Source organism: Nomascus leucogenys, chromosome X (genome assembly GCF_006542625.1).
Source record: "Nomascus leucogenys isolate Asia chromosome X, Asia_NLE_v1, whole genome shotgun sequence".
Taxonomy (NCBI): domain Eukaryota; kingdom Metazoa; phylum Chordata; class Mammalia; order Primates; family Hylobatidae; genus Nomascus; species Nomascus leucogenys.
The window spans coordinates 121,896,484-121,911,292 of record NC_044406.1 but is presented as its reverse complement, the minus strand read 5'-3'; the positions used below and the strand labels follow the sequence as shown (position 1 = coordinate 121,911,292).

General features: G+C 36.3%; 1 protein-coding gene across 2 annotated transcripts in view; it reads right to left on the bottom strand.

Annotated features, from left to right (window-relative positions):
* The window catches only part of ADGRG4 (adhesion G protein-coupled receptor G4), a 113,095-nt gene that overhangs the window by 78,478 nt on the left and 19,808 nt on the right, over window positions 1-14,809 (bottom strand). The window contains exon 5 of one of the 2 annotated variants that reach the window (XM_003272569.4): window positions 13,010-13,624. The exons of the other annotated variant lie outside the window; for it this stretch is intronic. Coding sequence (XP_003272617.2) covers window positions 13,010-13,624 — 615 coding nt within the window. The remainder of the gene's footprint in view (window positions 1-13,009; window positions 13,625-14,809) is intronic. 2 annotated transcript variants of the gene reach the window in all.

The following is a 14,809-nucleotide window of genomic DNA, read 5'->3' as shown; positions in this document are numbered from 1 at the left end:
GCTGACAGAAAATAATTGTTAACCATGAATTCTATATCCAGCAAAGCTATCTTACAGGAATAAAGTGGAAATGAAAACATTCTCTGATGAAGGAAAATTAAGATACCTTGTCACTAGCAGACCTATCTTTAAAAGTTTAGCTAAAGGAATTACTTCAAACAGAAAGAATTTTTTTTTAAAGAATCTCGGAGAATCAGAAAGAAAAAACGAGCAAAGGAAAGAACAAAAATATGAGTACATAAAATAGATGATCCTTTTCCTCATGAGCTTTATAAATCATATTTGATGATTGAGACAAAAATTGTAACATCATCTGATATTTAAAACAACAAAATTTAAAAGTGGCTGGGTATGGCAGCTCATGTCTGTAATCCCAGAAATTTGGGAGGTCAAAGCAGGAAGATTGCTTGAAGCCAGGAGTTCAAGACCAGCCTGGGCAGCAAAGTGAGACCCTACCTCTATCAAAATTTTTTTAAAAAATAACTGGGTGTGGTGGTGCACACCTATAGTCCCAGCTACTTCAGAAACTGAGACAGGAGGATTGCTTGAGCCCAAGAGTTTGAGGTTGCTGTGAGCTATGATCATACCACTGCACTCCACTGCTCTCCAGTCTGGATGACAGAATGAGATCCCTTCAAAAAAAAATCTAAAAAGTGAGGAAGGTCAAAGGACCAAAATGGAAGTGAGGTTTCCATACTTCACTCAAACTGATAAAATGTTGACAACAGTAGGCTATGGTAAGTCACATTTTCATATTGTAATACCAGGTCCAACCACTAGGAAAACCATGCAAAGAGAAACTCAAAACCCCATAAATAAATCAAGATGGAATATTAAAGTATGCTCAAGTAACCCATAGGTTGCTGTTTACAAAAGAATGTACTTTGAATATCATTATATAGGTAGGCTGAAAGTAGAAGAATGGAAAAATTATACCATGCAAGCAGTAAGTTTAAGAAAAGTAAAAATGGCTATAATAATATTCACTAGAGTACAGAGCAAGGAAAATTACTGGACTCAAGAAAGGACACTACATAATAATAAATGCATTGCTTCACCAGGAAGACATGGTGATCCTAAATGCATACATATCGAACAACAGAGCCTCAAAATACATGAAGCAAAACTGATGGAGCTGAAAGGAAAAATAGTAAATCCATAATTATAGTTGGGAATTTTAACATCCCTGTCTCAACAAGTGATAAAGCTACTAAACAGAAAATCAGCAGATATGTAGAAGTTCTGAACAGCACAATCAACAGACTTTAGTTGATATAGAGCACTCCACTCAACAATAGCAGAATACATATATTTTTTAAGCACTCATGGAATATTCACCAACATAGACCATATACTGGGCCATAAAACAAACCTCATTTAAAGGAACTGAATTTATAAGACCGTTTTCTCTGATTATTATGAAATCAAACTAGAGATCAATTACAGAAAGACCATAGAAAAGTTCTAAACAACACACTTCTGCATAACCCATGACTCAAAGAAGACATTTTAACAAAAAAAATTTAAAACATTGAATTAGATAAAACTATTTTAATCAAATTAAATTTAATTTTAAAAATTTGGGAGATGCAACTAAAACAGTGCTGAGAGGGAAGATTATAGCACTAAATGCATACATTTAAAAGGAGGAAAGATCTCAAAACAATAATCTCAGGTCCCACCTCAAGAGCCTAAAAAAAAAAAAAACCCAAGATAAAGCCAAAGCAGGCAGAAGAAAAAAATAATCAAGATCATAAAAGAACTCAATGAAATTAAAAATAAGAAAACAATAGAGAAAAATCAATGAAGCAAATATGATTTTTTAAAGTCAATAAAATTGATAAACCTATAGCAAGACTGATGAAAGTAAAAAGAGAAAAGCACAAGTCAGTCACCAATATCATAAATGAAACAGAGAATATCACTACCTATTCTGCAGCAATTAAAAAGATAATAAGAGAATATTATGAATAACTTTATGTTCACAAATTCGACAAGTTAGAAGAAATAGACATCTTCTCAAAACCCATAATTTACCAAAGCTCCATCAAGAGGAAATAGACAATCTGAATAGCCCTATAGCTATTAAAGAAATTGAACTACTAATTTAAAAGCCTTCACAAAAGAATCTCCAGGCCCACATGATTTCACTGGAGTTTGCTGCCAAGGAAGAATTAACACCAATTTTATAGAATCTCTTCCAGAAAAGAGGAACAAACACTTTCCTACACATTTTATAAGGCCAGTGTCATCCTGATACTGAAATCAGACAGAGACAGTAAAAAAAAGAGAAACTACAGACCAATATCTCTCCTGAAATTAAATACAAAAATCCTCAACAATATATGAGCAAACTAAATGAAACAATATATAAAAATAATTATATACCATGACTAAGTGGGATCTATTCCAAATATGCAAAGCTGGCTAAACCTTTGAAAATCTATCAATATAACCCACAATATCAACAAGATAAAGAAGAAAGATCATATCAACTGATCCAAAAAAGGCATTTGACAAAAACTCATATCCCTTCACGATACAATCTCTGGGCAACTTAAGAATAGAGGGGATTTTTAGCAACATGGTAAGGGGCATCATGCTAACATCAACTGTAATGGTGAAAGATTGAATGTTTTCCAGCTAAGATCAGGAACAAGGCAAGGATGTCCACTCTCACCAGTATGATTCAACGTGGTACTGGAAGTTAGAGGCACTACAACAAGGCAAAAAAAATTTTTTAAGGCATTGCAGATTATGCAGTAGTCCAGATAGAAAACTTCAAAGAATCTTCAAGAAAAAAATCTACCAGAACTTAGAACTTATAAATGAGTTCAGAATACAAAATCAACACACAAAAAGCAATCACATTTCTACGTCCTAAAAATGAACACGCAGAAACTGAAATCAAAAGCACAATGCTATTTACAATTGCTCCAATGAAAATGAAATACTTAGGTATACACTTAACAAAGCATGTGTATCTCAAAATGCTAATGAAACAAATCAAAGAAAACCTTAAAAATGGAGAAGCACGCTGTGTTCACGGATTGGAAGAATCAACATAGTAAAGACGTCAGCTCTCTTCAAATTGATATACAGATATAATCCAATTCCTATCAATATTCCATAAAGGTTATATGCAAACAGACAAGCTTAGTCTAAAATTTTTATGGAAATGCACAAGTCCTAGAATAACTAAACCAATTTTTGAAAAGAAGAATAAGGTGAGAGGAATCACTCTACCCAATATTAAGGCTTTGTGTAAAGTTACAGCAATCAAAATAGTGTGGTATTGGCAGAGGGATAGATATGTAGATGAACGGAACAGATGGAAAACTCAGAAATAGACACATAAAAATATGCTCAACTGATTTTTGACAAAGGTACAAAATCAACTCAATAAATCAAGGATAACCTTTTCAACAAATAATACTGAAGCAATTGGACATCAATAGACAAAAAGAAGAAAGAAAGAAAGAAAGAAAGAAAGAAAGAAAGAAAGAAAGAAAGAAAGAAAGAAGAAAGAAAGAAAATGAACCTCAACCTACACCTCACACATCTTATGCAAAAATTGACTCAAAATGGACCACAGACTTAAATGTAAAGTACAAAGCTATGGAATATTTAGAAAAAATACAGGAGAAAATCTTTGGGATCTAGGGCTAAGCAAAGAGTTCTTAAACTTGAACACCAAAAGCATGACTCATTAAAAAAATTAATTAATAAACTAGACTTTAACAAAATTAAAAGGTTTTGTTCTGTGAAAGCCCATATAAAAAGAATTTTTAGGCCGAGTGTGGTGGCTCATGCTGTAATCCTAGCACTTTGAGAGGCCAAGGCAGGTGGATTATTTGAGGTCAAGAGGTCAAGAGTTCGAGACCAGCCTGGCCAGCATGGTGAGACCTCATCTCTACTAAAAATACAAAAATTAGCCGGGTGTGGTGGCACGTGCCTGTAGTCCCAGCTACTCAGGAGGCTGAGGCACATGAATCACTTGAATCCAGGAGGTGGAGGTTGCAGTGAGCTGAGATCGTGCCAGTGCACTCCAGCCTGGGCAACGGAGCAAGACTCTGTCTCAAATAAATAAATAAATACATAAATACATAAATACAAAAAGAATTTTAAAAAATCTACAGACTAGAAGGAAATATTTGCAAAAGATATACCCAACAAAAAATTAGAATATATTAGGGCTGGGTGCGGTGGCTCATGCCTGTAATCCATACAAAAAGAATTTTAAAAAATCTACAGACTAGAAGGAAATATTTGCAAAAGATATACCCAACAAAAAATTAGAATATATTAGGGCTGGGTGCGGTGGCTCATGCCTGTAATCCCAGCACTTTGGGAGGCTGAGGTGGGTGGATCACAAGGTCAGGAGATCGAGACCATACTGGCTAACACTGTGAAACCCCGTCTCTACTAAAAAAAAAAAAAAATACAAAAAATTAGCCGGGTATGTTGGCGGGCGCTTGTAGTCCCAGCTATTTGGGAGGCTGAGGCAGGAGAATGGTGTGAACCCGGGAGGCAGAGCTTGCAGTGAGCCAAGATCACGCCACTGCACTCCAGCCTGGGCGACAGAGCCGGACTCCGTCTCAAAAAAAAAAAAAAAAAAAAAAAAAAAGAATAATTTTTTAACTTTCAAAACTCAACAATAAAATGAACAAACAATCCAGTTTTTGTAAAAGGGCAAAACACATGAACAGACATTTCACTGATGAAGACATGAAGATGGCACATAAGCACAGGAAAAGATGTTCAACATCATGAATCATCAGGGTAACGCAAATTGAAAGCACAATAAAATATCACTACAAATTTGCAGGAATGACTAAAATGAAAAATAGTGGCAACACCAAATGCTGGCAAGGATGCTGAGAAACTAGATCCCTTATACATTGCTGGTGGAATATAAAGTGATAGAGCTACTTTGTAAAACTGCAAAACAGTTTTGTAAAACAGTCTGACAGTCTGTAAACAGTCTGACAGTTTCTTATAAAGCTAAATGTGCAAACAGTTTGGAGTTTCCTCAAAAAAACTAAAAATAGAGCTACCATATGATCCAGCAATCCCATTGCTGGGTATATACCCAAAAGAGAGGGAATAAGTATTTCAAAGAGATATCTGCACTCACATATTTATTGCAGCACTGTTCACAATAGCTAAGATTTGGAAGCAACCTAAGTGTCCATCAACAGATGAACAGATAAAGAATATGTGGTACATATACACAACGGAGTACTATTCAGCCACAAAAAAAATAAGATCCAGTCATTTGCAACAACGTGGATGGAACGGGGAGTCATTATGTTAAGTGAAATAAGCCAAGCACAGAAAAACAAACATCGCATGTTCTCATTTGTTTGTGGGCTACGAAAATGAAAACAATTGAACTCATGGATATAGACAGTAGAAAGATGGTTACCAGAGGCTGGGAAGGGTAGAGAGGGACATGGGGGAGGGGGAGGAGGGGATTAATGTGAACAAAAAAACGTTAGAAAGAATCAGACCTACTATTAGATTGCACAACAGGGTGACTATAGTCAATAATAACTTAATTGTTCATTTAAAAATAACTAAATGAGTATAACTGGATTGTTTATAACACAAAGGATAAATACTTGAGGGGATGGGTACCATGATATGATTATTTCACATTCCATGCCTGTATCAAAACATCTCATATACCACACAAATATGTACACCTAATGTGTGCCCACAGAAATTTAATTATTTTTTAAATTAAGAAAAAAACTAAATATGCAACTACCATACAGCCAAGCCATGGCATTTTTCCCAGAGAAATAAAAACTTATGTTCACAAAAAAAACACCTGTACACAGATGTCCATAGCAGGGATTTTTTTTTATAACAGCAAAAAGTTTGAATCAGCCCAAATGTCTTTCAACAGGTGAATAATTGAATAAACTGTAACATAGCCATACCATGGAATATTACTCAGCAATGGAAATGAGTAAACTATTGACACACCCAACAACCCGGATGGCTCTTCAGAGAATTATGCTGAGTTAAAAAAAAAAGGTAATCCTAAAAGTTTACATAATGTGTGATTCCATTTATATAATATTGTTGAAATGACACAATTTTAGAAATGGGGAACAGATTAGTGTTGTCAAGGGTTAGGTATGAAGCAGGGTAGGGGGAAAGGGTGGGAAGGAAGTAGGTGTGGTTATAAAAGGTCAGCATGAGGGATCCTACTAGTGTTAGAACTGTTCAGCATCAGTATGCTGGTAGATACACAAGTTTACCCAGGTGATAAAATTGTATAGAACTTAATACACAGACATAAATGAATATAATAAAAACTAGAGAAATCTGAATAAGATTGGTCGGTTGTATCAATGTCAATGTTCTGTTTGTTATACTATAGCTTTGCAAAATGTCACCATTAGAGGAAACTAGACAAAGTGTACAAGAATTTACAACTGCATGTGAATCTACAATTATCTCTCAATTAAAAATTCAGTTAATAAAAAGTAAATGCCCAGCCTAGGCAACACAGCAAAACCCCGTCTCTACCAAAAAATAAAATAAAATAAAATAATAAAAAATAAAATTAGCCAGGTATGGTGGTACACACCTGTAGTCCTAGCTACTTGGGGGGAGTGGCTGAAGCAGGGGGATGGTTTGAGCCCAGGAGGTCAAGGCTGCAGTGAGCTCTGATTGCACCACTGTACTACATCCTGGGCGACAGAGTGAGACCTTATCTCAAAAAAAAAAAAAAAAAATCAAATGCAAAAGCCGATACTGTGCTTCAGCAATCACTGAATATCCATCTATTCACATTGGACAGAAGCCATGAGGTCAGACCTCCATCCTTGGAGGGCTCGTAAACATGATTTGCCATATTCACTTTGTTCCTGTTTGTGAACAAGTGATCACCTGCACAAATAATTTGCATAAGCCTTGCTGTCTCTGTATTTTAAAGTGGAGATAATCCATGCTAATTCACAGGGGTCTGTGGGCTTAATTGCCATTTGCTCTTTCACTCTACACAAAATTGTATTATTGTAATCATTGGGAGCTGGAGAACAGAGGTATAGAGTAGCTGAATATTTATGAGTCATTTTCTTGCAGATGTACCTGCCAACAGAATGTTAAGTAGAACATTTTCTAAGGTACCAAATTCTGGTTGTGATTTGGGTATATCACCTCATATTAAATCTATGTGTCGTTCTAGCCCACATAGCACATCTGGTTTTTCTTTCAGTCAGGACTTCTATAAATATAATTCAGCATGTTGATTAGATTTGTGAGAGATAATGGTGACCAGAAACTGCCACAGACAGATCTGCCTGTGGGGTAGAAAAAATATGAAATGAGTATCTTTAAGTTGAAAAGGAAACTTTTTTTTTTCAAAGTGGTGTCTGCATTCAGTTTCCAGGCAAAAGCATGAAAAACGAATGCTGCAATAGACAGACAAGCTAGAGCTTTTATCTCTGAGTCTACAGGAGAATGTCATCCTGTGAAGGAGAATACAAATAAGAAGGCTTTGAGTGAACTACAAACAGCTCATGCTTACCTTTCGTGATGAGGAAGGAGGGTAGTACAGAGAATTGATGTATGAGGGCAAGACCAAATTGCCTTTTAGCTAGTAGAGCCCATCACCATGGAACTTTTCCTATCAGAGCTGATAATTGGATAGAGGAAGTAATAGTGAGCCAAATAAAGGCCTTTATAAAGGACATAGACTATATAATCCATCTCTGCATATTTTAAGAATAGTCAATTCATAAACTAATTCAAAGAAGCTGGAGCATTAGACCAATTAACAAACCTCAGCAAATCAATGACCCCGCAGATATAGGGATGCTATGCTTTGATACAGTGTAGATTTCCCAGGATGAACTCAGTTCAGGTTATTTCATTCTTTTCAATAGAAGGGATTTCTTAAATGCAGATCTAAAAGGAATTTAATCTGCATGTCTTTGGAAGATTCTTTTTCTTCATACATTCACAGGTCAAAAAAAATTCCTTTGTTTGATCATGTGTCTGAGTTGAGATTAGGAAATTATGCTGGCCATATCTTGAGAGGAAATTTAGCTTGTGGCAATTTCTTTACGGTTGCTTCAAGATATTTCTGTCACCACCCACTACTTTTAAAAGCCCTGTAGACTTTTGTCATAGCTAGAAACTAGAAACAACTTAAAAGTCCTTCAAACAGAGCTTGTTGAATAAATTATAGCATACCCCTTTTCTTTCATACTATTCAGCAGCCTCCCCAAAAAAGAATCAGATAGCTCTATATTTTCTGATATGAAAATGCCTCCAAAAATATTAAATTTTTAAAAGATGCAGAAAATGATGCATATAATGATGAACCCAACTGTGAAAAAGAAAAAAATATATATTTGCATATAAATTCAAGTTTTACATTTTTTCCACAAGGATATATAAGAAATTATTAACAATCATTGCTTTTGGGGAGAGACACATAGAGTAAAAGATTGAAGTGAAAGGAGACTTTAGATTTGTACTTTTATGTATTTTTAAATCTTTTACCGTATATATCTAGTAATTTTACTTTTAGAGCTCAATTAATTTTTAATGAATAGTTACATTAATAAAATAACTAGTAAAAATGATAAATCTATTTAAATTGTAACAGCTTATAGGCTTTTACTGAGAAATTCTACCCTTAGGAACGTGTCTTACAAAATTGCAAACCTAAATGTACCAAGATGTATGTATGAGGAAATTTACTGTATCATTATTTGTAATTGCAAAAAATTGAAAGCAACTTAAATGGCCATCAATGATGGGCTAGTTAAATAAATTATGTTACATGTAAATTATGTTGCATGGAATATATGTAGCCCTGAAAACAGATCTAAATATACCTCTGTGTCTGTCCATGATAGTATTAAGTTAAAATATATCAAGTTGCAGAACGACATGTACGTATATATTATTATTATTTTATTTCCCACTCTGTCCTTTTTATTTTATTTTATTTTATTTTATTTTATTTTATTTTATGTTATTTTATTATACTTTAAGTTCCAGGGTACATGTGCACAACTTGCAGGTCTGTTACACAACTTGCTGCACCCATCAACTCGTCATCTAACACTAGGTATATCTCCCAATGCCATCCCTTTTTAAAAACTGTACACACTCATGCACATACATGCACACACTTATTACAAACCCATGGAAAAAAATTTTTAATAGACACCTCTGTGAAGAGGATAGTGAAGGGTAAGTTTTACTTGATATTTCATACGCTTTTGTATTGTTTAAATATATTTTATTCACAAACACATGCATTACATTTGTAATTTTTAAAAATAAAGAAAAGGTGCTTAAAAACGACTTGAAAACTAAATTTCTAATGACTAGAAATTTCACTGTTATTATTTGTCACCATGTTGTTTAATATTCCAAGACATTTCCAACTATAGTGAATACTTGTTTATTAAACCCAAGTAGGGTTCATGTTTTTCAGGCAATGTTCCCCAAAAGCCTTGTTCTCATGAATATATAAATATATATATATATAATTTATGTGTAAATAGATTTATTGAGATTTGTAACCTAGCAATGTACTCATTAAAATTTATTTTTTAAAGGTCATAATCCTTCTATGGACCATAAATATCAATTTATTAGGCAAAAGCTGAAGCTAAACATGTTGTAATCACTCATATTTATTCATATATTGCCCCGTTTGTCCCAGATATCATACAGCCAAAATCGAAATAGGTGAAATTCTATGGTATTTTACAGATCCTTCAGTGGTGAGGCAGGCAATGACTGCAGCTAGTAGCCTAATTTCCCCAGGTGAATTATCAAACCAGCCATTACCTCCAAAGGAAGCTTCTAAGACATAGTAATATAACATAACATTTTGGGGGCCACAGACTCACTTGAGATAGTCCTGTACGGTGGGAGGTGAAAAGAAAATGTGCTTTGCAACCAGACCAATCTGTTCAAACCCCAGCTATAGTACTTATTTCACTGGTGACATTAGGCAATTTACTCAACCTCTCTGAGCCCCTATTTCCTTTTCTATAAAATGCCTGGCACACAATAAGAACTTAGTAAAAGGCACCAATTACCATAATATGTTAGCATGTGATGGAAACTATAGACTGCATCCTCTGAAAAAAAATCTGCCCTGTATTTTTAGGGTGTTGTAATTTCAGGGGCTTTGTCAACTCCTTCAAGGCCATTCTGGCCCCTAGATTAGGAACTCTTGGTCCAAGGTTTGGAAAGAATACTTGAAGAGATCTGAATAGTAGAGAGAACATTTACTACCTTTTTTGTTTGTTTGAGGTGATAATTTCCTTGTTTGTTACGTTAGATTGTGCATTATGCCCACCATGATTCAAACAGACCCAGAGAATGGTCATCCATTAAAAAGTGTATGAAACAGGCCGGATGCAGTGGCTCACGCCTGTAATCCCAACACTCTGGGAGGGGGAGGCAGGCAGACCACTTGAGGTCAGGAGTTCAAGACCAGCCTGGCCAATATGGTGAAACCCCGTCTCTACTAAAAATACAAAAATTAGCCAGACGTGGTGGCACGCGCCTGTAGTCCCAGCTACTCGGGAGGCTGAGGTAGGAGAATCGCTTGAACCCGGGAAGCAGAAGTTGCAGTGAGATGAGATGGCACCATTGCACTCCAGCCTGGGGGTGTCGCAGCGAGACTCCATCTCAAAAAAAAAAAAAAAAAAAAAAAGAGTACAAAAGAGCAAAATAAAAGAGGGTTGTCTAGTACTTTAACACAGCGGTTAGATTTAGCTATCTACCCACAAAGTGGTAGGAAAACTCATGGCCACTCGCTGGCCAGATGTGGTTTTAAAAGACCACTGCTGAGCACATGGATATAAGGCCATACTTCCGGTTCCTTACATCAAAGATAAAGTTACTTTAAACTGCTTTGGGTGAGCTGTTCAGGCTTAATCTGCTAGTCTCTAGCTCAGTTTTGTAATCAGAGCCAGCTAGGAATATTCTGTTTTGCTTTTAAGGCCCCAGGAAAGAGAAAAACCAAATATCTTTGGGTAGTAGCACAAAGGAATAGCTTTCCTGTTCCTTTGCATTGGTCTAATCTCAGAGAAACAGAAATCCCCTGGAATGTGCCTCTGCCGTTAACTCAAACAGCATCCAGACTGTTGGTGAAAACATATCCCCTTAGTCTGAGAGAGCCCTTTTAGGCATGGATCTAGCCCCTATTCCTTTCCTAACAGCTTCCTCCTGGAAAGAAAAAACCCATAAGAACAGTCAATAATACTCCTTCAAGAATAAGTGAGTATTTCGGGAAATGCAAAACAATCTTGTCTTGATGCTATTATCACTGACTACCTGTGCTAAAGACTGCTGCTGCTGATAGTGGAGAGGACTGGATTTGAGAGCAGAGTGGGATTATGCAGAGAAAAACAATCTCATCTTTCCTTCCCCAAATTCTAGAGGAGACAAATACAGGTGTAATTCCAAGAAGCCAGTTTCCTTACAAGAACTCCATTCCAAAGAGTTCTCCAATATCATAATTGCTCTCAGAAGAAAAAATGAATTGGTTTATAAATATCATTCCCCACTAAAAGGAACAGGGACGCCTTAGTAAAATGACTGCTCCTTGGGCTGAGCAGAAAACGTCCAAGAAGAGCCTGGAACATCTTGTTGTGCCAGAGAGTAAGAAAATGCTCAAAGAATGATGGGGAACGTGTCAAAAGGACACAAGAGCCAGATTGAAAAACTCTCACTGACCAACCCTGGGCCAATTTGAACATCAAAATAAATGATAGTAACAGATTGTAACCCATTGAATAAAATGAGAATCCATGAGTTCATGTTCAAATAAATAAACACATAAATAAGGTTGGGTGTGGTGGCTTACACCTGTTATCCCAGCACTTTGGGAGGATGAGGCAGGAAAACCACTTGAGCCCACCCAGAAGTTAGAGGTTACAGTGAGCTATGATCATGCCACTTCACTCTAGCCTTGGCTAGAGTGAGACCCTGTGTCTTAAATAAATAAACACATAAATATGGAAGAAGAAAAAGCTCTTTCTTACAATAGAATGCCAACTAATAAATGTAAAAAAATGGAATTTTAAACATCATTATTTTGCAAACATCATAGTGATTTGTGAATCAGGCAAGAATCATGAATAGATGTAAAACCTATTGGGTGAAAGTATGGTAAGAAGGGGATAGTTACATAACCTCCAAATATCTCCCCAGAAATTACTCAACAATTACAAAGGAAAAAATAATAACTTTATGGTGGAGAAATCTGACAGACATCACCAAAATCAAGTAATCAAAGTTATTATGAATAATGAGACAAATTGTCACCGTGTGTCTACTGATGTGATGCACTGAGAAGAATATAACATCATTTCTGTGGTATTCTTACCAAAATTCATAGCCTGAATCTAATTATGAGGAAATATTAGACAAACATAAATTGAGAGACAAAATAACTGGACTGTATGCTAAAAATGTCTAGGTCATGAACGACAAGGAAAGGCTGAGAATCTATTCCAAATTAATCTAAAGAGACATGACAAATAAATGTAATGTGTGATACTGAGTTGGATCCTGGGCCAAGCAAAAAATAGTTATAAAGGAAATCACTAGGATAATTGGCTAAATATGAATGTGAAATGTGAATTAGATATTAGTATTGTATCAACATCAACTTTTCTGATTTTGATCATTATAGCGTGGTTAAGTAAGAGAATTCCTTATTCTTAGGAAATACACACTGAGATATTTTGGGGTAACAAAGAATTATGCCTGCAACTTACTCTCAAATGACTTAGAAACAAATAAGTGGTGTGTGTGTGTGTGTGTGTGTTCTTCTATTCTTCCAATCTTTCTATAAGTTTGAAATCATATCAAAATAAAGATAAAAGAAAACAGTATGAGCTCCTCATTAAAAAGTGATGACAAAACTAGCAACCTGGGGCCACAGCAAGCAGAGGAGTACTGTGTCAACACTACCCTTGCTAAGGAAAAAAGTTGATAAGTTACTCACAGCAGCGCAGTGTCCTGTCAACAGTTGGGATGATCTTGTTGACAAGCCAAACGTCTTCTTCCCAACTAACTACATTTCCATCTAAACACTTCATAAACTCTTCGTTTTCCAGGATGTGGTCCCAGAGTTGAAAGTAGTACAAGCTGCCAGGAAAGCTACGCATCATGCTTTTAACCTCACTGCTCCCATTCTTGAGAAAGTGCCCTAGGAACAGAGTCCCATGAGGTGTCAGGTTGTGTGGTTGATCCATTACTTCCAGTATCCTTTCTTTATTCAGGAAGAGTTCTAATCTGCCCTTCACACCATCCCATATCAAGCATATTGTATGCCATTGAAATGAAGCCAGGTGGTGACGGATAGAAAAGGTCTTTCCCAATTTGTATAGTATTAGCTGCTGATGGTCTCCTGCAAGTCCAAGGTCTATGTCTTCTCTGCCCAGGAGGGCGTTGTTAGTAATATAGGAGAAGGCCATCCAATACCTTGAGCTGTCATCCATGAATACCAGATCAATGCATGCTGTGAATCGGCTGAGTTCAGGAATGGTATCTATCAGGCTTACATATGTGTCACCTCTTCCAAAAAAATCCAGCTTTTTTCCTTTTAGTGAAAGTGTATCTGTCCAAATTTGGGGGAGGGGAAAGAGAAAACAAATGAAGTTTCTGTTAAAAATTGTTTTATTGTATTTGGCAATATAGTCAAATCTGGATTATACAATATAATTATGAGTCAATACTGGTGCAAATAAACAAAAATAGTAGATGTAAAAAATCATCTCTATTTGACATTAGCATGTGATTTTTGTTTTGGCAGAAGAGTTTCTTCCTAATTATATTTTGCCTGGACTAATATGAAAAGTTAGATTAGTGTTCCCAGAGCACATACCAGCTGGACAGCTTGGAGAGGCAGTTAGAAATGTATGGCTAGTGAAAGGGTAGGGAAGAGGCCAGGGAAAAGGCAGCTTGGAATTCAAATTTGCTACACATAATCCTCACTCATATAATCAAAAGAGAACTATTTCCGCCCACCTAACTGCCTTATTATATTCATGGTGCAACAGCAATTTGTTTCTCCAATGCCTTTTCCTGAGCCAAATGATCTGATTTATTCTGTCTCTGGGGACTGCTTCTCACTGAAAGGCACTGACAAAGGCCTGAAGAATGACCAGCTGGACGATACTGAAACTCTGGGACTTGTTTGTACTCAGGAATGGAAGACATGGGACTGCCCTGAGTGTATCCTGATGACCTCCTTCTGTCTCCTCACCAAGGGCGCTGCAGTGGTTTCAAGATGGCCATAGACCCCAGTTACCACTGGCTCTGGAGTCAGACAGCCTGGGTTGAAATCCATGCCCTGACACTCATCGGCTGTGGAACTTTGAGCAAGTAACTCATCCTCCTGATACCTCAATGTTTGCTTCAGTAAAATGGAGATTTGGGGCCACAGCGTTGTATGCCCGTTCAACTTTAAGGGCCACCATTCACATTATAGTCTATGCCAGATAATAGCCTCTCCCTGATGACTTTACAAGATTATTTGAAGATTAAGTGAGATGATGTATGCAAAACCTTGTCAAACATTGCTGAAGGACATGTCCATTGGGTACGGTCTTTTGGTAAGTAATTCGGCAGTGTCTTTGAAACTTTACATTGGATATGCCCTTTGTCTCACAAGAAGCTACAGATGAGTGATGATACTATCACCACTACAAACCTTATACCCCCAGTCTACTAGGTAAATATCTGAGGATTATCTAATTATCAACCTAATTCCAGTGCCAGTACAGCCTAAGCCAGAAGATAA